At 32.9% G+C, this 23864-nt stretch overlaps 6 protein-coding genes across 8 annotated transcripts; 2 read left to right on the forward strand and 4 right to left on the reverse strand.

Moving 5' to 3' along the window:
• The first annotated feature begins 85 nt into the window (after positions 1-85).
• Positions 86-2046, forward strand: LOC101210520 (pentatricopeptide repeat-containing protein At2g37320). Its single transcript, XM_004142172.3, has one exon. It carries the CDS (start codon positions 152-154, stop codon positions 1724-1726), a length of 1575 nt encoding a protein of 524 aa, XP_004142220.1. The 5' UTR covers positions 86-151; the 3' UTR covers positions 1727-2046.
• An 883-nt stretch (positions 2047-2929) lies between these two features.
• On the reverse strand, positions 2930-5800 carry LOC101220680. Of its 2 annotated transcripts, XM_031884140.1 has the most exons (7): positions 5475-5800; positions 5082-5217; positions 4691-4775; positions 4553-4600; positions 4043-4079; positions 3815-3912; positions 2930-3358 (listed from the first exon to the last, which is right to left on the reverse strand). In XM_031884140.1, the coding sequence occupies exons 1-6, from the start codon at positions 5653-5655 to the stop codon at positions 3845-3847; spliced, it is 555 nt and encodes a 184-aa protein (XP_031740000.1). In that variant the 5' UTR covers positions 5656-5800; the 3' UTR covers positions 2930-3358; positions 3815-3844. The 2 variants fall into 2 exon arrangements, with proteins under 2 accessions (XP_031740000.1, XP_004142097.1); XM_004142049.3 differs by lacking the exon at positions 4043-4079 and having other exon boundaries at positions 5475-5799.
• Positions 5801-9058: 3258 nt separating this feature from the next.
• Positions 9059-9427, reverse strand: LOC116403428 (pathogenesis-related protein 1C). Its single transcript, XM_031884569.1, has one exon. It carries the CDS (start codon positions 9425-9427, stop codon positions 9059-9061), a length of 369 nt encoding a protein of 122 aa, XP_031740429.1.
• Positions 9428-11557: 2130 nt separating this feature from the next.
• LOC101220441 lies at positions 11558-14197 on the forward strand. The gene is made up of 4 exons (XM_004142048.3): positions 11558-11851; positions 11979-12154; positions 12888-13086; positions 13765-14197. The coding sequence occupies exons 1-4, from the start codon at positions 11773-11775 to the stop codon at positions 13998-14000; spliced, it is 690 nt and encodes a 229-aa protein (XP_004142096.1). The 5' UTR covers positions 11558-11772; the 3' UTR covers positions 14001-14197.
• An 869-nt stretch (positions 14198-15066) lies between these two features.
• On the reverse strand, positions 15067-17795 carry LOC101220204. Of its 2 annotated transcripts, none has more exons than XM_011655307.2 (5): positions 17436-17795; positions 17245-17323; positions 17054-17141; positions 16413-16518; positions 15067-15536 (listed from the first exon to the last, which is right to left on the reverse strand). In XM_011655307.2, exons 1-4 carry the CDS (start codon positions 17670-17672, stop codon positions 16434-16436), a joined length of 489 nt encoding a protein of 162 aa, XP_011653609.1. In that variant the 5' UTR covers positions 17673-17795; the 3' UTR covers positions 15067-15536; positions 16413-16433. The 2 variants fall into 2 exon arrangements, with proteins under 2 accessions (XP_011653609.1, XP_004142095.1); XM_004142047.3 differs by having other exon boundaries at positions 15067-15547; positions 17436-17794.
• Positions 17796-20248: 2453 nt separating this feature from the next.
• On the reverse strand, positions 20249-21990 carry LOC101219967 (protein CANDIDATE G-PROTEIN COUPLED RECEPTOR 7). The gene has a single exon (XM_004142046.3). The coding sequence runs from the start codon at positions 21855-21857 to the stop codon at positions 20541-20543; it is 1317 nt and encodes a 438-aa protein (XP_004142094.1). The 5' UTR covers positions 21858-21990; the 3' UTR covers positions 20249-20540.
• Between the last annotated feature and the right edge of the window lie 1874 nt (positions 21991-23864).

Raw genomic sequence — 23864 nt, forward strand, 5'->3', positions numbered from 1 at the left:
ATTTAAATAAGACTGATGTAAATATAATATAAGTAATAAAAATCTTAAAAGTTATTTTAAAATATAAAAATGTTTGTTTTTGAGATTTTGGAGGTGTAATTCGGTTGAATGCTAACGGTCTCATCCGTACAAATTTCACCTATGCCTTGTAATGAGAGATTGTCTTCTTCATATGCTCTTCCCGATATCTCAATCTTCTGCACCATATAGACATGGCTTCAACGTCTTACCCTCCATTAGGTTTTTCTCTAACTTCAAATCCAATACCCATCCGACCACTAACTTACCAAAGCCTCCGAGACTTTTGGACCTCATTTCTCCGAAGGGAGATGTTTCCTATGAAAGTCGCCAAACCCATCTTCGCCTCATTCAGGACTTTTTACAAACAGATTCGGGTCAGTGCCGATCTCAAACCCTTCCCGTTGGATGTGATTCTCGTTCAATTGGTTTATCCAAGGATTCATCCTTTGTTCTTGATCAAGAATGTGAATCTGGTCATTGGGATGTTCAGTCGTTCGCAGGTAGATTTAAGTTTAATGCGAACGATATATCCAGTGTTTTGAGTTTGTGTAATTCTCAACGCAATCTTCGGGGTGGAATTCAGTATCATTCTGTGGCGATACGAACTGGGTTTATTGCTAATGTGTATGTAGGAAGTTCGCTGGTGAGTTTGTATGGGAAATGTGGGGAGTTGAGTAATGCATATCGGGTGTTTGATGAAATGCCTGTGAGAAATGTTGTGTCATGGACGGCCATTATTGCTGGGTTTGCTGTAGAATGGCAAGTTAATATGTGCTTGGAGCTTTTCCAAGAGATGAAGAGAATGGCATTGCAACCCAATGAGTTTACTTTTGTCACAATATTGACTGCTTGCACTGGTAGTGGAGCCCTTGGAGTAGGAAGAAGTCTTCATTGTCAAACAGTCAAAATGGGCTTTCATTCTTATCTCCATGTTGCAAATGCTTTGATCTCAATGTACTGTAAATGTGGAGCTCTTAACTTTGCATTATACATATTTGAAGCCATGGAAGTCAAAGACACTGTTTCGTGGAATTCCATGATTGCAGGTTATGCCCAACATGGACTTTCTCTGAGAGCCATTGATCTTTTCAAAGCAATGAGAAAGCAGAAGCAAGTGGAAGCCGATGCCATCACTTTCCTTGGTGTTCTGTCCTCGTGTAGACATGCAGGGTTTGTGGAAGAGGGGAGACACTACTTCAATCTTATGGTCGAGCTCGGTTTGAAACCGGAATTGGATCATTATTCATGTGTTATTGATCTGCTTGGTCGAGCTGGGTTACTAAAAGAGGCTCAAAACTTCATTGAGAAGATGCCCATAACTCCCAATTCAATTGTTTGGGGATCACTTCTTTCTGCTTGCAGGCTTCATGGGAATGTCTGGATAGGACTGAAGGCTGCGGAGAGTAGATTGTTACTGCAACCCGACTGTGCTTCAACGCATTTGCAATTGACGAATCTGTATGCAAAAGCAGGGTACTTAGATGATGCTGCAAGATTGAGGAAGATTATGAAAGACAAAGGGCTGAAAACTGCTCCTGGATATAGTTGGATTGAGATTCAAAATAAGGTTTATAGATTCAAAGCAGAAGATAAGTCAAACCCTTTAATGGTTGAGATTTTTGGTCTTATAGATGGCATGGTGAATCACATGAGATTCGTAGGTTGTGCTCACGAATTGGAGGATAAAGTTAATGAGTTCTGCTAGCAACATCCTGAAAGTTGATAATTGTGTGTTTTATTTCTTCCGAAGGTAACTTGAAATGTGAGGTTGATTATGCCTGGGAGGTTACTTATGTAACATAAACTAATTTTTTCGATACATGAATGTTATTCTTTGTAAATCTTGGCTAATCATTAGACTTATAAAGTTTGGTTAAATAAGAAGTTTAGGCTTATGTCGAAAATCCCTACACTATTACGGGTGTAATAAGTTTCCTCCAACTTTAAGTTTGTCAAGGATTGTAAATTTTTGGACTTTAAAAAAGTGTAGAATAGGCTATTAGATATGCAATTATACGTTTAGTAGATCATTGAGTATTTTGATATTGTAAGGTAGATCATTGAGTATTTTGATATTGTACCTAAAACTTCGGTCAAAATTCAAGTTCACGTATGAGGTACAATGCTTACTTTTGAAGATATTAGACTAATAAATAATGAAATTGGTGTAATTGTAATAAAATTTCATTCCATATAGATTACAATCACAAATGTAATTAGATTATATCTTAATGCATTTATCTAATATTATGAATTTGGTCAAATTTATCGATACCGTTATAGTTTTGATTATAGTTAACCGAAATCATAACGTACATGATAACAATAAACGTATTAAAATTCATAGTTTTTTCTCTAAAAAAGTCACAATGATAGTAACCGTAACTCAAACCCAAACCATAATAATTACTCAAACCCAAACATGGTACGATCTAATTTTCTAACGCAATCAGATTGATCACCCACACTTTTCAATCAAACTGTACCCGCTTTTCAATCAAACTGTAGCTTTTGTTTATAAGTTCGAACCTGACCCCATGTGTTAGAACACAAGTAAACAACACCAACATGAACCCAACTTTATAAATTACCAATTATTTGTTTTCACTTGAATGCGATAACCATGACTTTAATACAATCTCACATCAGAAAAGACCTATTAACCTAAAGAACGTTGATGCATTTCTTACAGTTTCTTTTTTACCCATGGAAATACCTTTGGTCTTCCAAACATTAGAAAGTATTTAGGACAAGGAGTGAAATAGTAATGAGTAAAGAGCTATAAAATCTGGGGAGTCATGAACTTCTTGAGTCTACAATGAAGAGAATTCACAACTCACCAACTCCATAGGCCAAACACTACTTAGATGTTCGAAACAAACCATGGACAATCAAGAACCCGAACGTGTTGCAATGAAGAAACACAATCTAGTAAAACTAGATGCTTGGACAACCTTATATTATTCATATAAATTCAATATTCAAAAGTCCAAAAACCCTACCTTACAAAAGCAGATTCTTTAGCACAAACAAACTGCTAATAAGTGAAAAATGAAAGATTTCATGTCACTTTGAATGTGGATAACCTACTGGAGACTTGAGATACGAAGATGCAAATCATAACTTATAAGAGCAACTACAAAAACCCCAGCCACTGAGCCAACTAAAAAAAAAGTCAGAATACAAATGACAAAAAGTTACTAGTTATTGGAGAACTCGCATCGAAATTTGGTTGTTCAGACAAAAGCCTCTGTTTTTTGTGAGAAATGCATGCATTGCTTGTATTGGTGAACGGAACTGCACCGTTGCCGTTTTTGTGGGGGCTGAAAAGGATCCCCTGCAATGGTGTATCAAATTACAAGTGTTCATTAAAACCGACCAAATGTAACCGAATCCAAAAATTCAATTTACACTAAATGATGGTTAGATTCAACTTGAAATTATAAGGAATCCAAACTTTTGGTTCAGTTAGGTTTTGCAAATCGGATCACCAAAAATATACAATAGAATGAAACCAAACCGTGCATCACCAAAAATTCATACAAATAATACTAAATTAGTCATGATTTTGTTTTATGTATAATTTGTTTTCTTTATAAGAAACAATTTGATTGATGCATGGAACGAACTTACAAACGAAAGGAGCAATAAACTTATATCCAAAAGGAGATACAATATACCTCTCCAATTCAAGAAAATTAGCAAAGCTAGAAGTAAGAGAGGTGAATATTTACACTAAGTAATAGCAAGGTAATTCTAACTCTAAACTTCATCACAAATAATTGATCTCTACCTGTAAAAGTTGATTGAGCTTGCATCATAGTCACAACCAGATAAGAAGCGTTCCAGATCTTCTACCAATGCATTTCGAGGTATTCCTTCTAGTAAAACCTATAAATGCATAGAAGATTGAATCTCACAGAAACAACTTCAGAATCAATCTAAGGTTTAAATGTAATATGAGATACAAATTAACTGCAGTCTGCACAATAAGCAACATACGATTTTATGAACAACAAACCTAAAGCTAGGAAGGTTGCCATTTGCCAATCCTCAATCTTGAAGCATCAAGTATCAATTGAATCAGTGCATTATTATCCTTACAAATGAACTTATTATGAAAAACCCAAACATTAATAGTTGAGGTAGTTCCTGCAATTTTACATTCTCATGAAGCTATAAGAGAAGATCCCGACCACATGGAACTTAGCAGATACTTTTTACTCTCTTCTAAAGAGCTTAACATGAAAAATTACTCTCTATAAACAATTTTAGATTGAGAGTGTGAGGAACGAACCACTAAAGTTAATCATAATGCACTAGAAGAAGAGAGAACATATTGATATGTATACTTGATCCTTGAAACCATGTTATTCGATCACATGATATTAGATAAACAAAACTAAAGTAGAATGGTTGCTTTCTGATAAAAAAAAAATCAAAGTTGCCAAAGGCAAAAACAAGAATATGATTGAAAAAAGAGATTTCTCAATTGATAGTAAGTTTATAAGTTTACAAAGATTGACATTACAGTTTTTCCATTGTAAGGTGAAAGCAGCTCCCACTGCGAACGATCAGCCTGAAATTTAGAATAAAAGTTATAGATTTCTAAACTTTTAAAAACATAATTAAAAAAAATTCAATAACAAGGCATCCATCAAAAGATCACCCGCTCCATTCTTTGCAAGTAACCTTTTCTTGCAATCGCTTGAAAAGCATTTTGATAGGCCTGCTCGGAGGGGAACTGGATCATTCTGATTACAACATTCATAAATAATTAATGAAAACCAACCTCAAACACCAATGTTACTCAAGTATATATTCACAAACAACACACTTAATTGAACATATATTCAATAGATTAACATATAAGCTAATATCCAGGGTTTAGAGCTGCATTTGTCTTAAAATGATCGAAGGAACAAAAGGGCAATTAGATACTCTTCGATCGTTTTAGTTTCCAAGTTTCCATGACGCAGTAGAAATAGAACCATAACAACAGTGGTAGAACATAATAATGAAACATCTACATAAAAAATAATCCAAAAGAAGAATATTACATGGAGGTCGGGACGAAATTTCGGACGTATTCAAATTTGACATCCTCAAAACTCAAATTACATCCTTGAAGCAAAATGAGCACATCCGATTTTAGCATACTCCGTGAGGCACCGACCAATTTCCCAAACCTCAAACCTGAGAAGAGTATCACAAAAACCACATTATGCATTGCAATACATAACATCAGACAAGAAATTAATTACCAAAATAAAATACACCGAAAGGATTTAGTTAAGCAGGGCCAAAGATACAAACCCTAACTAACTCGTTTCAAACAATCAGCCAAAAAATTATACCCCGCCACCGTCTATAAACCCTAAACCTCTCCCAAGATATTACACACGACAGAACATCGTCCAGATGCTGCGACGACGTAGGAGCGAGGTTCATACCATCTGTATTTGTTTTATCGGAAAAACGATTGGGGGAGGACTCAGGTGGGGCTTGTTCCTGTTCCGTGGAGAAGAATCTTGGAGATTGGCGGAAAAACAGAGGAAGTTCATGATTTGCCGTCGCCGATCGAGAAATGAAATTGGATCCCAGAGCCTTACGGAGGAGACTGAGGTTCGACATTTTTCGCGAAGAAGGAGATGAGTGAGAAAGGTTGAAGAAGAACAGCTGAGCTTATGGTTCGCTTCACTGAAAGGGGCGGTGTTCACCGTCCCAAGTTCGAACACAAATTAAGCAAATGACCGAACCATCAAGCCCATCGATAAAAGCCGGTCTGAAATCAAAGATCCAAACCGACCATACTGTAAAAACAGAAAATTACTGTTACTCTTTTACTTCAATTTTTACTAAATCCATCGTTTATATATATAAGTTGAGAGTAAAATGGCTTACACTTGCCATGGTTAAATTTTAAAAAATGTAACTCAAATGTATTATCGGTCTGATTAGATTTGTTATTATTAAAAAGTATACAAATTATAGTTTAACGATAGATTTCAAGACAATTATATTCTTAAACTTTTAATTTAATTAATAATCACTTTATTCAAATTTTACATTCTTTAATTGATCTTCTATTTTTCCTTTTTTATGTATAATATTTTTAGAGTTACACACATGTATAGTTTACTTTTGTATTATTATTATTTTTCTATTGAAGTAACATCTGATGATGATGGAGTATACACGTGAGAGAACAAAAATGTTAAAATGAAATCAACTAGTATGTAAAAATATAGTTTAAGATCTTAAATTAGTTAATTGTTGATATACATTTAGCTTTACATATATATATATATATAAGTGTTTACTAGAGAAATTGAAAACATAAATTTGGATCCAAGATATTAGAAAAACAAATTTGTATTTTATATTTTAAGATATGTGTATTGTAGCTGCCCATTTAAAAATTGAACCATAGTTTTAGAAGAATGTCTATAATATTTATAAACCATAAAATTTATCTTATTTATTTACTAGAATTTGATAGTATTATTACTTAATTTATTAATATAATTTATATTTATAAAGTTGGGTAAATTACAATTTTAGTCTATATTGTTGGTAAAAAGTTAGAGTTTAAGTTATAATTTAATAAAACGTCAAATATAATATATATATATAATTCTTATGATTTGACAACCTTCATAAATAGTACTTACAACGGAGACTATTTTCTATGTTTTTTATCAAACCAAATGGAATGGATTTTAGTTATAAATCATAGAGACTAAACTCTATCCATTAAAATTTCGGGACCAAATTTGTAACCAAACCTATAAAGTTATAAAATTATTATGTATTATCATATAATTTATAACATATATTATATTCAAAACATGATCAATTGAGTTTATAACGTGACACATTGTAATTTTAAATGTTTTTATATGTATTTAATTTAATTTTGTTTTTTTGAAACGTAAAGTTCAATTTATGGATAAAATAAAAGCATACAAAGTCTTTCAGATTGTTTGGATCACATCAACAAAAAAACAGTCTTAAATCTGAAAATATAAAACATAATTCGATTTTGGGCCAAACATTCTCTTAGTTTATCTAGCATGCTTTACTTAATTAAGTTCACTTACATATCGATAAAGTAGTAAATTTTCTAACAGCTTTATTTAGTCAAATATGAATGATCACTTTATGTGTCATAAGTAAAAAAGATCGATATATATTTTTAGGTGTTGTTTGTTTCACGAGTATATTAAATTTCTATAGAGACCATCGTTATTTTTTCTATATTGTAAAATGCTTCGACATTTAAAAATTATTGAGCATCCTATGATTCCAAACAAATTTTTGAGAGTTTTTTTATGCCGATGGTTACAGATTCTTGACATCATTTTCTACATTTTGTCATTTTTACTCTTGTTTTATACACATTAATTTGTATTTTCATTTATGCCAGTAAAATAAATCGTTAACCATATATATAATTTAATTTATTTTTTTGCTATGTTAATTTTTAAATTTAAAGTTATATTAATGTTTATGTTATAACACATCTTAAATTGTGATATATTATTTTGCTCTTAAAAATGATGCGGTATAAATTCAAACTATTTCGAAACATTATATAAATTTAAAACATTTTCGAATAGAAATCTAACCAAACAAATATAAAATTGTAATTAACACGAGCTCTACTGTCTTTTTTTTTTTTTTGCTTTTTTCGCAAACACGCATGAGTTATACCAAATCGATTGTATTTCATGTTTTTAAAAAAGTGTTTGTAGATTGAATTATACTTTAAATAATAATTATTGTTATTAACTCAAATATATATTTATTAAAACATAACTTAGGTGAACTAAATAAACCCTAACACATAATATGAATACATCATTGAATTTACACCCATCGTATTGTTGGCGAATCAAACCACTTTCTTCCATCACTTCCATTTTCCCAATTATTTTACCAAATAATAAACTTTATTTAGGAAAAAAAATATTTGTGAGGCCTAGAAATTTAATACTATTTTTTAGTAAGAATGAAAAATAAAACAATTAAGTTTTAATTACATACAAATAACAAATGTGCTAATCTATTCTTAACAATGTTATTATTTTGAGATTTTTTCAAAAATAGAAAAATTGGTAAACTATTTACATTTTACGGAACAAAATTATTAAAAGATAAAATTTATTATACTTTATTTATTTTTTTATGAAGGGTAAATATTTTTGTATTTTTGACAAATTTCCTATTGTTTAAGGGGTCCTTGCAAAAATAGCAAAAACAAAATTATGATGATAAGTTTCATGCGACTACATTTTCTAAGTTGCAAAAGTAACAAATTTAAAAGTCAATAACTTTAGGATTATCGTCTGGTAGCCATTCGATAGTCTTATGATTATAATCTAGTACTCGTTTAATATCACTAATTTTGTTATATTTGTAATATGAAAAATATAGGTGTTATGAGCTGTATTTTTTAAATGTTCTCGCCGATTGATGCAATTTTTTTATTATTTAATAATTTAGACTAAAGCAAATTTAAATACTAAATGTAATTCAAAGTAGCCCTAAATTTAAACCATCAATAGACGCTATAATTGAAACAATAATAGCCTTATTTTTAAGGAATTATATTTAAAATAACAAAGATTAAAAAATGTAAAAGAATAACAATAATGTTTTATTCTTAACAAAATAATAATATTTTATTAAAGAATAATTTTAGTTACAAAATCAACCATTACTTTCGGATATTAATATTACAATGATGCAATTACTCTCTTTAAAACTTTCAATAAAAATAATTAAATCTCCAAGCTTGATAAAAATGAACAAGTTTAAGGAGTTAATATATAATTTTGAAAGTTAAAAGTTATAATTGCATGTATTTTGTTTTCCAAATTAAATGTTTTGAAAATGGAAAAGTAAACAAAAATTCCCGGAGACCTCTCTGGGAAAAAGAAAGAAAAAGCAAAAATGGATAGAACGAAAACCTAAATACCTTTTCTATCCGCTTTCTCAGGAGTCCGGCTTCAGTCCCTAATCATTTCAAAGATTAACCACCAATTTTCCGGTGAGGTGAGCCGGCTGACTTTTTCGAACCACCGGTGGTCTTGGCTGTAGCTCCTCCGTTGTTGACAGTGTCGAACGGGCTCTCATTCACATAATTTCCAGGAGGATCATACTCACAAATCATCAAAATACCTCCACTTTGGCACTTTACTCGGGTACAACCAAGTTTAAGCGAATCTCTCCAAATGATTTGCGTGTAATGGCCGCACATTTGACCGCTGGAGCAGGCGTTATGTTGACGATCGTAAAATTGCTTCTCCTTCGACCACGATTCCACCGCTTGCGCCGGTGTCCAGTGATCCAATGCTCCCCAAAACAGATTCTCACCGTACGGACCGTAGGAATGGACCATTTTGCAATCGTTGATGCGTTTCATTCCCCAGCGACGGGCGTATCGAGCCAATTTCTTGTCCCAATTTAACAGAGGATGCGTCACGTTCAACCTTACTTTGTTGTGTGCTAAGAGAAATTCGCGGGCGAAATAAAGCTTAGAGTGTCGAGACCTGGTCGACGGAGTGGGTTTTTGGTTCCTTCCGGCATTGGAAGAGGATTGATCCTGCGATGAGAGGATGGGAAGGAGAAGGAGAGAGATGCAGAGGATGAGATGAAGGGGACTTGATAGCGGCGGCATTGGGAGGAGGAGGCGACGGCAGCGATGAGAGAAGGATTTTTGGGGATTTTGTGTTTGGATGGTGAAGAGGAGAACGGGGCTGCCCTGAGGTTGGAGCAGCGGAAGGAGAGGGGAAAGGGGAGAGGAGAGGGGTTTTTGTATCTGAAATTTCCACTTTTTTTCTTTGGTTATCATTTCTTCTTCCTTCAATTTAGTAAACTCTCTTTCTTTCCTATTAATATCTTCATTCTTTTTTCTTATTATTGTTGCTAATTATAATTCATTATATCTTTTTAACCAAAATAATGGTAAAAGATAGTGTTTATCCCGAAATATAATAAATAACATTTTTAAAAATAGCAAAATAAGTTAAAATATTTAGTAACAAAATTGTTATCCATGTCTATTATTGATAGAATCTGAAAATTTTGTTATATATTATAAATATTTTGTCAAAATTAATACTTTTGACAATTCTGTCTCAATTTGTTGTTATCGTATGATTATTTATGGACCTTAAATGATAATAATAATCATAATAGTAAATGATGTTAGTAGTAATTAAATTAGAGATGGGTATATATGACTTGTTTTGTTTTAGGTTTTATTGTTACTATCATTTCTATACAAACTTTTAGATTTTGTTACATTGATATGGAAACTCTATAATCCTTTTAGAAAGGTTTGGACATTCAAATGATTAAATCACTAGCTGACTTAAAAGTTTAAGTTGATGATGAAAGTAAATGTAATGTTATATCATTTAACACCTTTCTATTTATGTTTAACGTGGATCATTTCGTACTATAACTTATCATGTTAAATTATCTATCAACTAAGAAATTATAAGTTTGATGAATTACGATTAATTGTATTGATGGTTCAATGACCGAAGTGTGTATAACTTCAGTGCTTCGCTCATTTAAAAGACTTTAATGTTTTCATTTTTTTTTTGTTATCTCAACTTATTTGGAAAATGTTGGTCATATATTGTTATACAAATCAAAGATTTAAATTTACGTATTGATTAGTCTGAGATGTTAATTTTCAGTGGATTTAAATGACATTTTTCATAAATTTGTGAATTATGTCAAGAGAAGCAATTTTTATTCGAATTTTTGAGTATGTCAAAGTAGATGTGTTTTCACTATACACCTTGACTTTTTTTCCTATTAAGTTCGTGAAGTGAGATAATCAAATATTTGAATTTGATATCGATAGTATAAACTTCATGTTTTTGCTCACGTATGAGCACATCGTCTTTAAGGAAGAAAACAAACTGTCAAAATTTATTTTTAACTTTGAGTTAATAAAATTTAATTTTTTTTTATTACGAAAATCATAAAAACATAGCTAATTTGATTCACCTAATGGACAACACACCTATTCTTTAAATTGGTGGGTAAGTATAAGCAATTTTCATATATTTTACTTATAACATCAATTTTAAAAAATAGATATAAAATATAAAATAGATATTGCTCACATCTTGGTCTAAATATAAAATTTGACAAAATATTGAAGATGATGAGTTTTTTTTTCTAAGTATTTATTTTTCAATTTTTTTATTTTATTTTCTTTCACATGAAGAAATTCTCATTTATTAAATTAATATAAAATTGTCAACATAGATATTATAAAAAAAATAAAAGTCAAACTTACAAACATCATTCAAACGAGACATAATCCAATACAGCAGTTCCATAGTAGGACCGACCAATCGACGGCAGATAGCATTCCGTTATTGCTCCAAATCATAGCCTTCTAGATTACGCCACGCCACCACCCTCACCTAATGACGTGGACATCTCAACACGTGGCACAAATCTGGCTCGTTATCACTTATTGGTTGGTGTAAGCGTGTCACAGACACAAAATCCCCCAGTTCTTCCACAACCCCACAGGTCCATTCGCACGCAAAGGAGCCAAATCGCCATAACCTCGAACCTTCCGTATCATTGAATCAGAGTTTTAAAACTTCCGCCGTCGGCCACCGCCTTATCTCACCGCCTTTCTCTTCGATCTCGTCGTTCCGACAACGCACCGAAAATTACAATTAGGGTTTTCAGAAAATTTTGATTCGCGATATGCCGATTCGGTGTACTCTGAATTTCAGAGTGTCAGCATTTTTTCTTCTTGTTTCGACATTCCTGAGTTGCCATTCAGGTAAAGTTTGTTCCAAATAGATATAAAATTGTGGTTTATTTGTTTCTGTTATTGCTTCGATTTGGTTTTTGTGTTTGTTGTTATTTGCAATTTTGAAGTTGGGGATTGAATATTGGAATGATTTCAGAGGGTGCAGAATCGGCTGTTGTTACGCTTGATTCCATTGTAATATACAAGACGCACGAGTGGTTAGCCGCGAAACCGACTGTTTATTTTCATTGTCAAGGGGGAAATAGGACGACATTGCCTGATGTACAGAAAGAGCATGTTTTATATAGCTTCAATGGTGAAGAATCATGGCAGGTTTGTGGTATTTCAATGAGTTCGTTGTGAACAGTTTTTTAGCTTCCCCAAGCTTTTCTTCTTTTCCTGTCAACTTTATTTGGTGTTCTAATTTCACTTGAACGAGCTAGGGTATGTTTAGGAGTTGGTCATTTTTCTGGAGCTCAAAATTATGCCGTTGTATCATTCAAAATCAATTTAATGTTTGATATTACATCAGCATTCAATTTGATTTTGAATAATTCATAGCATATTTTAAATTGTTTTATCCAGAGAAGAAAAGCACGTTTTAGAGTTTTGTAGTGATTTTAAGCATGGATAAATTGACTTGGACCAATTACTTAGGGCACGTTTGAAAATGATTTATACTTTTATTAGATTTAAATTTAAAATTACTTCCAAACAGACTTTACAACCATTTCAAAATCACTTTCAAACATGCCTAAAGAACAAAAAACCTTGTGGAACCAGATTGTCCTGTTTGCTTCTAATTATGTAATGATTGAAGTTCTTCACACAAATTGGATTATAGCATAGCTATAGAACAGGAGTCGATGTTTCAGTGAAAACAAAGACGTTTTGGACTCTTTGTGTAGAAAAAAACTTGATCAAAGTATTGAGGGCGAGGAATTATGTTCTGGTGTCTCTATGGAGAGATAAAAGGGGATTGCATACAACATACACACTAACAAATGGCAATATTTACCATTATTGATTTGGTTCCAATATTGAAATACTATCTCTGTGTTTTCAGCCATTGACTGAATTTAAAAGCAAAAAGTGTAAGCGATGTGGGTTCTATGAAGAGGACAGTATTAAATCTGATGATGTATTTGAAGAATGGGAGTTTTGTCCATCTGATTTTACAGCTCCTGCTGGAAAATATGTACGATTCAATCCAAAAGAGTTCAATGCCACTTTTCTATGCTTGAAGTGCACAGCATATTCCAATGGTGAGTTGTAATATACTATAGTTTACTACCCTGCGCTTAGATGAATTAATATTGCACGCCATACAACGAATTAAGAGCCTGTGTAGATTGCCTTTCTAATCATATAGAAAAATAATTCCAAGTGCTTAAGAGCATGTTTGATATTACCATCATACAGCATATTCCAATGTGTTGAAATTGACTTTCTAAGTCTGCCAATCTAAACATTGGCCCTAAGTGGAGATTTCAACTGCTTATGATCTGAGAATTTGGTGAGTTATAAAGTTCTGAAGAAATTTGTTCCCTTCTAAACTGATGATCATATTTCCTTCATCTACTAATGATGTTCCTCCTGGCATTTACATACTTCTACATTTTGAAATGTCAACAGCAAATCCCCTTGCTCGTTTGCTATCTTGGATATTTGAGTTGTTTTACATGGATGTAAACGTAGCTCTGTTGTTTTTAGAAACCTTCAAATTCTGCACCTCTTGTTTTCTTTTAATTTTGCCTCTTTTACTTAGATTAGATTAGATTAGATTAATGCAACTATATAATTCACAATTTCGGAGGGAACACGCAGAGAATATTTAGTCTTGTGCTTACTGCTTCTTTAATTATTTTGGACGAATTTGTGACTGTGGCTCTACCGACCTGTCCATGTGTTCTTTTCCAAAATTGGTTACTTGATTATTGCAGTTACCAGTACAAGTTCCAGTACAAGTTCGATTACGGATGGGGGAGAAAAGGGAATGCAGTCTGCTATAATCATAGTCATCAGTATAGTGGCTTCCGTCGTGTTGATTATTGGTATGGTGGTTGGTTACAAATATTGGCAAAAAAAGAGAAGACAGCAAGATCAAGCCAGGTTTCTAAAGCTTTTTGAAGATGGGGATGACATTGAAGATGAATTGGGCCTTAGCGATGTAATTTGAGAGTTGGTATACTAAAAGAAAAAGATACGAATGTACAGAAACACTCTTTTATGTTATTATTATTATTCTTTTCAAACACATTCAAATAGAAAAATTCAAACAGTTGGCCTCTTCGTTAGAGGCATTAACAACACATTTTGTGTAATCTTTCAGTTACCTTTGGGATAGAATAGAAATAACATCATAAAGTTTCTGCATTATTCTTCTAATCAATGTCTGGATTTTGTATACTTTGATATAATAAAATCGGGAAAACTTGTTATTATTTCTGGTAAAAGAACATTTGAAAAGAAATAAAGAACTCTGATTACATTGCATTCTTGATGAAAAGTAAAAAATGATATGGCAGTGTCAATACCCAAGGATGGCTTCTAGGAGTGCCAAAGCATCTGATCTGCAGTCATTTTCAGGTGTCAATTCTTGCCCATTACGTTCCTGACCTTGCTCATCTTCCCCAATTCCAAACCAAAACCGAAGGCAATCCCAAGAAAATTCATAGTACAAGTTTCTAGAATCACCATTATAATCCTCAAGTTGATTCTCATTCTGGTAAAGAATGAGTTCTGTTGTACTCTCGTTTATGCAACCATTTTGATTGCCATAAAGGTATTCGCAATTGAAGAAGAGATCGGTGGGGTTGACTTCATTCGACGACCATCCATAACAACTGTGGTAAGCCTGTTCACTCTCAGGGTTGTCTCCAATTGGGTCTCCATCAGACTGGTGTTGGCTCATGAAACCGAACTCCGGTATGTCATAGCCGTTTGCATTTAGCATGAGCAGCCCAATGGAGTCGGAGCCATTGTAAATCATATCTGACATTCAAAGCTCTGACAAGGCCACACTATGACAATGGGTATGCTCTTAGATTACCTGTTATATATAAACTTGGAAAGGAGAAAAAAGAGAACCATATTTGTAGTGGATTCCATTCTAATCTAAAAAAACATATTCTCTTCAAAATCACTATATAAGCTATTCTATATATAGATTCTGGTATATGGAAACTTACAAGATATTCAACACTATTACCTCATTTTCTTTTTCTTCTTTCAACCATTCAATGTGAAATAATGCGAAATATTGTTCATTTCCATCTAGAAAAACATTCGTACAATCTCCTTACACTGTACTAAGACACGGGGCGTACGTTCTAACATCTTTTAGAACATCTTTGAAGTAAGGGATGGATTAAGATATCCAACATTTTTAGCTTACCCAAGAGAATATTCTTAACAGCTTTATTCAGGGGGAAGGGTAAAAGGCATAAAAATATATATAAAAAAAAGGGAAAGGTATAACCATGTTAGTTGTCAAAGCATCTTTATCTAATTCCTTTCACTGAGAGTGAAGAAGAAGAAAGTAATTTGCCTCCAACTGCGGGATAAGAATTCCTTTTCCTCTTAGCTTTCTAGTAGAGAAGAGAATAGAGATATTCTTTGTGCAGACCGTCTCCATAGTGCCTATCATGTGGCATGCACCATTTCTCTTATCGTCTGAAGTGCAGTGTTATATTGAAGCTTGCTCCTTGAGACCCTGAACATGCACTGCACGAATTTGTGTTAGTACATCATTTTATGGCTTCAAATTTCAACAATATTTGACTTCATTTTATAAATGTGCCGAATCGAAAATGGGAACATAAGGACATGTTTGGAAGTAATGTTGAAATGATTAATCTCACTTTTGTTATGTTCAAAATCTATATGAAAGTGACTTATATAATTGTAAAATCAAATAAGAAATGATTTTGAATGATTTAAGACATGTTGCGAAACAATTTTGAGAATGACAAGAATGATTTGATCAATTTTAAAATCTGCTTGGTTTGCAGTTTTATACATGATTTAAACAAAAGAAGGATCCTCTTTCCTTGCGTCTATAATCCTTCACACCATGTTTGTAGAAATGAACAGGTTGTTAAGAATTTGTGAGTGAATGAATAGTAGAGTAATTATTGTTGTGTTGTTCAGTGATTTTAGAAGGAATACAACTTTATCCTTTGTGAAAAGTAATATTTTTACGTAAACACGCAAGGTTACAAGAAAAATTACCTTTTAAAAAATGTCTACTTTTACAAATCTTTTATTCTCTCCCTCCTCCTATTGGTGTCCTACTTTGTGATGAATCAAGGATAACCAAGGAGGTTTTGCTGAGTCTATACTGTGTTTTGGCTAGTCTGTCATTGATTCCACACGTGAAGTTTTAAGGCCATCCATTAAATGTTAAGTTTGTTGTGATGTTATGTTTGTATGGACAAAAGTTTCCAATCAACCCTATACATTGGTGATTTAAGATGATCGGTAGGGAAAGTACAAAGGATGATGATATTCTATGCAATTCCAAATTTTCAATCAACATAAAAGCATGTTATAAGAATACTTGAAATTATCCATGAGAAAGATATATGACCTTTGAGCCTTTTACACAGATTCAAGAGCTTTGAACTGCTTTGTTGAAGTTTTCCAATTCCTTAGAGGAGAAACCATAGATTGCTTTTATAGTGTCCCTGCAGCTACTGAAGAAAAGATGAAGAATTAGCCAAACCATAGCATTTACAAGAATTTGGTAATCCTAGAAAGCATTGAGGCTTTCCCTAGCGACTTTAGTAGGACTTCAGTTGATTTAAAAGTGAAAATAGTTATAAATTACAATGAAGGTTTAAATTAATTCACTTGTGAAAGTTTAAGGTTCAAATAGATGCAATGTTGGTTTTTGATCCAAACCAGGTAAGGGGTGTAAATTATTTTTTTCATTCCTCTTAATTTTCTAAGCTTGTTCTCCCTTTTATCCCAGTTATTCTACAACTTAGCTTTTCGAAGTTTGAATATTACTTTCGTCTCTTTGTGGTTGAATTTAGTCCTTAATTTTGTACATTTGATCAACGTACTCCAGTTGAAAGTAGAGACCTTAAATCAAAGTGCTGCGGGCATCTACTCGCACCTTTCATTGAGTTCGAACGTTTAAATTCTTACTAAAAAAGCATTATAACTACCCTTAAACTTGAATTATCAAAAAGCAAAATTAAAGATAACAAGGTTTTATGAGAAGACCTGCAAGCAGCCTTATTGAACTTGTTTTCTTTGATTCCATATAACTTCTCAAACACAGGAGACTCTACCCGGCAAAAATAAGGGCGATCTGTGAAAATTAATGGAGAATAGTTAGGATATATACATAAACCTCATGTTTCATGTACAGCATTAGAAATCACAACTGGAAGCTGCAGATGGCTAAAACTTACCGGCATAAATGGAGCATTTACGCGTGGTCTTCTCGTAGTGAATGCACCATCCATCTACGCCAATCAAGCTTTTATAGAGCTGAAATTCATAAAGTAAAATATCTATATCAATCTATTCTGAGAAATCACAGTATAATGCTAGAAGAATTCCAGCTGAGATTTAATTCCGATGATGAAATGAATTGAAGAACCTCTATGTCGGAAGTATTCTGGAAGATTTCCTCAGGCGCGGCAAAGGACGGGCCCTTGGCGAGCTTGCAGCAGGCACCGCACCCCTCGATGCACTGCCATAATTCCTCCTTTCGTTTTCCCCCAAACCCTACGTTGATGTTCCGGCCTTGAGTGGTCTTATAATCCTTCGTCTTAGTTTTATGCGGTCGGTGAGCGGCAGTCACGGTGACTCGAGGCGGAGCCACCGCCAGGTACATTGTGTTCGGAGTTTTTAGATAAGCTTCGTCTAAAGACCAAAGTCGACTTTGGATTTTCCTTTTTCATAAAAAGATTTTCCCTATAAAATTTTAAATGTTTTCTGGAAAAGAAAATACAACAGTAACAAATTTAAAACTTCTTCTATTTTTTCATAACTCTCTCTCTCTCGTACCTTCTTAATATTACCCGTTTGATACTGTGTTTATATATCTATTTACTTGTCATATTTGTAATATACAAATTCTTTCGATAAAAATAGCAAACAAAATATATGATAATTAAATTTGTGTCATTTATATTTTTAAAATAGTAAATTTAAAAATACTAAATTTGTAAAATAAAAAAGTTAAATTTTTTAATATAAAGCATCAAAAAATATTTTTTTTTTACTAAAATAGAGAATAAAAGATTCCAACCATGAACTTTTTGATAGGAAATATATAGTTTAGTCTCTCCACTGTGTGATTGTTAAACTAAAAACATGGATGATAATTAATGTAAAACAATAAGATTAAAAAAAACTGAACTTTTCGTAGATGCTATGTGTGTTTGCAATGCAACATTTCAAAGTTTTTCAACCAAGAAATAGATTAAATATAATAAGCATTCGTTTTTTCATATATAAAAGGAAGTAGAATAGCAAAAACTTTAAAATTTATCAATAATAAAAATTAATAATATCATTGATAAAATTTAAAATTTTATTATAAAAATATATTTTAAAGTAAGTATGTGGTGTTTGGAGGTCTGAAGTTGAGAATAAAATTGTTGTTAATAACACAGATTAGCCAAGACTTTGAAAACTTCATTTATTATTTTAGCTTCTTAAACTCTTTGAGTGTATTTTCAATTAATTATTTTAGCTCAGTAAACTGTTTTGAGTGTATTTTCAGCTTTATAAATTCTAGATATACCTAAAGCTAGCTATGTCTTAATTCATAAGTAAACTTTGCATACTTTGCATACTTTGCATGTGCTTGACCTTTTTAAAGAGTGAAATCTGGAAAACCCAGAAAGTGACCATGAAGAAGTCGAATTTCGAAATTCAACAAAGTTTGACCTTTGAATGGACATTATTTTCAATTCTATTGGGATTTAAAAAACAAGAAATGAAGCATTTCACAGTCCATCTAAAGTAGTTTTGGAAATCTTCTCAAATTTTACTATAAACAGATTTTTTTCTCTATAATTGATTTTTACAACGAATCTTATTTACATTAGCTTAATTAGTTTTAATGATCAAGAAACTTGTCTTGAAATAACCCAATACTAAAACAAGGAAGACGATAAATTCCCTTCTATTTTATGCATATACTTACTATCCCTAAATATAACCTTATTTATCTATACATTTATAAAAGCTTCAACCAAACAACCCTAGGATGGTTAGAAACACTCCTGATTTGGAATAAGAATTAGTAGTATTAGTGTTGGAAAAATCCAGAGAATATCTTCCCTTAGAAGTTGGAATGTTGTTTCATACCAATTCAAGATACAATGGATAATTCTTTTCTTGTATAACTACAGAAGATAAATCAAAGCATAATCCAATGTTCACACCTACGTGATGTAGTTAAATTCAAAGCCTAAATAATAGACAAGGAGGTAAAAAGTACAATTATTCAATTTGTAGTTCAACCTAACATTTTCCTCCCTTGCCCTTTTCCACATATTAAGAAATAAGATTTCCAGATACACGGTAAGATTTAGACGAAGTTTATCAAGGACAATAGCAACGAACATCCATCTATCTTTGTGTAATTGATACGACCTTATATCCTAACAGTCGAGCTTTGAATTTCCAACCTTAAATTATTGAACTAAAAAGGAAAAAAAGCATCAACTCCTCCTCTTGCTTGTTCTTACCTAAATATGGCCTCAAACATAGAAAGACGAAAAATGATTTTAACAGTAAAAACTTGTTTCAGAAATTATTCTAGCTAATAACCACCAACCCAGTGGCCACACCGACCATTTATGGAAGAAAACAAGAACAATTTTCAGCTCAAATAAAACAAACAAAAGAACTCCGCAGAATGGGAAAAACTCTATGAAGAGCAAAATAAAATACTTTCCACACCACCAAGAATCTGCACCCGAAAGAGATTAGGGGTATGTTTGAGAGTGATTTTGAATGGATGGGATAAAATCCATTTTGACATGACATACTTTAAATCAAGATGATACGAGAGATGGTGTTTAAAGGAGATAAACCAAAAATTAAATTGAGTTTAAAAGGATTAAAGTCGCGTTCGAGAGTGATTTTGAATGTAAAATTACTCCCAAACATGCCTTCAAGGGGAAAAATTAAAAGAGAAGCCAAACTAGGAAATAACAAGCACACATAGTATTGTAAAACAAAAGGAAGTTAGAGATAGAAGTTAAGGATTATATAGATACCACTTCCTACAGCAAGCAACAAAAAGGCCATTTGGCTTTGTTAACTTCCCCTGCAACTACAAATTTGATAGACCCAATGAATTCTCGACCACGAGTGTGACCAAAAGTTAACCAAATTGCCTGCTAATTCATGATTTCCAACCATAAGAAGGAAAAGAAGAAGAAGATAGCAACAGAGGAACAGAATAAAGAGGCTTTCAACATTTCATGTTTGAGCGAACTCTATAAGTGGCAGTCACTAATAGCATGACATGAAAAATAAACATGGATAACAAAAAGCAGAGAACAATTTCAAGTTTCTACACGAGTTGAAAGGAGGGCAAAACAAAAAGAAAAAACATCAGCAAAATGAGCAGCAGACCCGACTTCAACAATTTCTATTTGTAAATCAGCTATATCACTTGCATTTGTATGGCAGAAGCAAAATATGGCAATAAGAACTAGAAAAATACTCTTCAATACCCATTTCAAAGCTCAAATTCTTCGTCCCTCAGAGCCAACTCTGCAGCTTCTTCTTCTTCCTCGTCGAGAACAAAGTATTCATTTCTCTCAACAGGCCTAAACATATAGAACATCACCATGTAAAAGACAAGGCTTGCAATCTCCTCAGCTGCATTGCTCACCCATTGATACTTGTATGCTGCAATGGTCTTGAGTGCGAAAACAACAATTCGTGTAAAATACAAATATCCAATCACAACAATGTAGAACTGCCTGAAAAGAGTGAGCTTTGCCAAATTCCTTGCAGCCTTCCCATCGGTTTTAGATGTTTCTCTCAGAGATCGAATCGACCAAACAATGGGGAAAATTATGGCACAGCAACATATGATATCCACCAACAAGAAAACCTGATTCCAAGTGACCCAATCCTTAATAAATGGCCCAGTCTCGCCGATCACAACCGAGGCAACATTAGCCAAAACTTGAAGTGGGATCACAATCATCAACACCTTCTTCTCCTTCTCTTGCAAAAACGGCTTCAAAAAGGACCATCCAGTTCCGATCAAAACAATCACCGTGAAAAGCAAAACAACCCGAATAAACTGAAAGATGTAAAACAACACATCCCAACCATGAGGCGTTCCTGTATTTTTGACGTAATGCTTATCCTCAGCAGCACAAATGAGATTCAACGCTTTCATCAACAACAATCCACCCATCAACAAGTGGATCCTGTGAACGCTTCGCTTATTCGTGATACCCGCATAGATCCAAAGCCCTAAGAAGGCAAGATAGGCAAGAGAAAACACAAAATAAAGCGAAGGGAGCTGAGTAAGACCAGCGGAGAGGTAATCCTTGGAACCATCGCGGTCCAAATTGAAAACCTCCGTTCGAACCTGCATAGAAACCGATGTTTCCGGGGCACAATTAGCGAAGAAAAGACTGTATTCATTGGGGGCAGTAACAGGATAAGAATGACTAAACGAGCTCTGTGGTGGGGGAGAGAGATCCCGGAAGGTAAATAGACGTTGGATGTAATGGGAATCAAGAACGCAAAACTGAGGGTTTTGCTGGATCTCGAGAAGAACCTGAAGAAGCGATTCTTCAGATAAGAGGAAGAATCCAAGACGAGAAGGATCGGTTTCAGCAAGGGAGGTAGCAACAGCGACGGAACTGACGGAAATGGAGACCTGACCGGTGTGAGTGAAACCAAATTTCTCGAAGAGAATCATGGGACGGTTGTCGGAGGATATCTTGAGGGATTTGATCTCGGCGGTGGAGGAGAAGGCTAGGAGGGCGAGAAGGAGGAGGAGGAAAGGGAGGCGGAAGGGTGAGTTCGCCATTTTGGGATCCGGCCGGAGATCGCCCCGAAGGAAGAGTTTCAACGGCGAGCTTCGTGAAGAAGGAACGAAGAAATGAATAAAGGACGGTTAGAACGAAGAAGGGGGAAAAGGGGGCGGGTGAAGAATGTGACGCTGGCGTGAATTGAACGGTTAAGTATGAGATTTGACGGAATTGCCCTCGCCTCAGATCTTGCCGGCAAGGGGCTGAAACGACGTCGTTGTTTTTGCCTTGTGTGGTTGACCTGACCCAACATTGTCGGTTCTTCTTTTTAACCCTACCCAGGCAGGCCAATCAATTCCAAGGATATTCAATTATTATATCTTATGCGTAATAAAACTACGTAAAAATTATTTAATTAGTTCATAAAACTCATTTTATATTTCTCTTTATCATTTTCCAAAGAGTTTATTATATACAAAAATCAAAGCATCGTAATCCTGTTATTTATAATATATAGTTATGTATATAGGTAGGATTTTTAGAATCCATCCATCATAGACCCCAACTATTAATATACATTTAGAAATTAAATGTATATGTAAATATTCTTTATTAGTTTTATTATTTATAATTATTTTTTCCCTTAACATTTTTAAAACTTACTAGACATAAAAGATTGAGACAGTGTTAATTAAGGTGAATGGACATTTTTTTTTTCAAAAATAATTTAATGGTATATTTGGTTAGCAATATGAATTATGTCTTTTTCTTTTTCTAATGTTTTGCTCGTATTCAAAATTTGAATTTAGAATATAACTGAAATGTTATAAACTCAATCTAGTATACTGTAAAATAATAATTAAACAATAAAAATTGACTTAGAAATGTTCCTAAATACATTAATAAATAACATTACTACATGGGTAATTACAATAAATTTTATTATTTTTAAGTATAATATCAAACACATTTTAAATAGTGTTGATCTAAATTATAATCTCACCTAAACACGTAAAATACAAATGTGTTTTGGTAGAATTCTTTGTTTTTAAAGATTAAATTTGTAATTTATTTTGTTAGGTGGAGTCTTAATGCTAACCGTTATCTATTATAGTACCATTTTTTTATGGTTTTTATTTTTGTTTTTTAGTTTAATTATGGGTAGGGATATGAAAAGTTATAGATCTTTCCAATGACAACATTTTTTAAATACGTCACAAAAATATTAAATATATTTAGATGAACTCATTTGTAATGGACATGGTTTATATTAGAAAAATATAGAAATAAAAATGTAGTTTAATATTTAAATTTTATATTGTTTATTTCATTCTAAGTTATAAACTTCAATAAATAATAAATGCATTTTCCACTTAAGGTAAAGTTGAAGAGGTTAGATGAACTGAAAATATATATATATATCAAAACTAGAAATATACCAAATTCTTATTTTTAAAGTAAAGTCACAGATTCCAAACCCATCAACTAGATTTGATCTAAACTTGTAACTTATACATGAATAATTAGTGTTTTTCTTTTTTAGTTGAAATGAGAATGTATATTCATCTTTTTATAGTAAATGGATGGAGTAGAAGATTTAAACTTTTGTAATGCATGTTAATTGACATATCGTGAGAGTGAATTTTCAGCCAGAGAGAAGTACAAATTTGAATACCACTTAACTAATTATAGAGTTTTGTCAAGGATAACATCCTTTCAAATATGTCTATTAGTATGATTTTGTCTATTTTAAATATAAGCTTTCGTGGTTTTGTTTTTAGTTTTACCCTGAAAGGCATTCATGTCTTTGGAGAGTTGTTCAGTTGCCACAATCTTTCCTCAAATAGTTAACATTTTTCTCTAACTTTTGTTTAATCAAACTTTTTGTCGCAAAGCATATTGTCTGTATCGTATAGAGCTTAATTATAGATCACATTGTGACTGCATCTTCGAGAGTTGCTATTTATTTGTTTGACACCAACAATTCTATCACTTTGTTGAGTTTGGTGCATGATAAAAAAAAAAAAAAGGATAATCTCAAACTTGTATTGCACGAAAGTTGAGGA

The sequence above is a fragment of the Cucumis sativus genome, chromosome 4, assembly GCF_000004075.3.
Source record: "Cucumis sativus cultivar 9930 chromosome 4, Cucumber_9930_V3, whole genome shotgun sequence".
NCBI classification, from domain to species: Eukaryota; Viridiplantae; Streptophyta; class Magnoliopsida; order Cucurbitales; family Cucurbitaceae; genus Cucumis; species Cucumis sativus.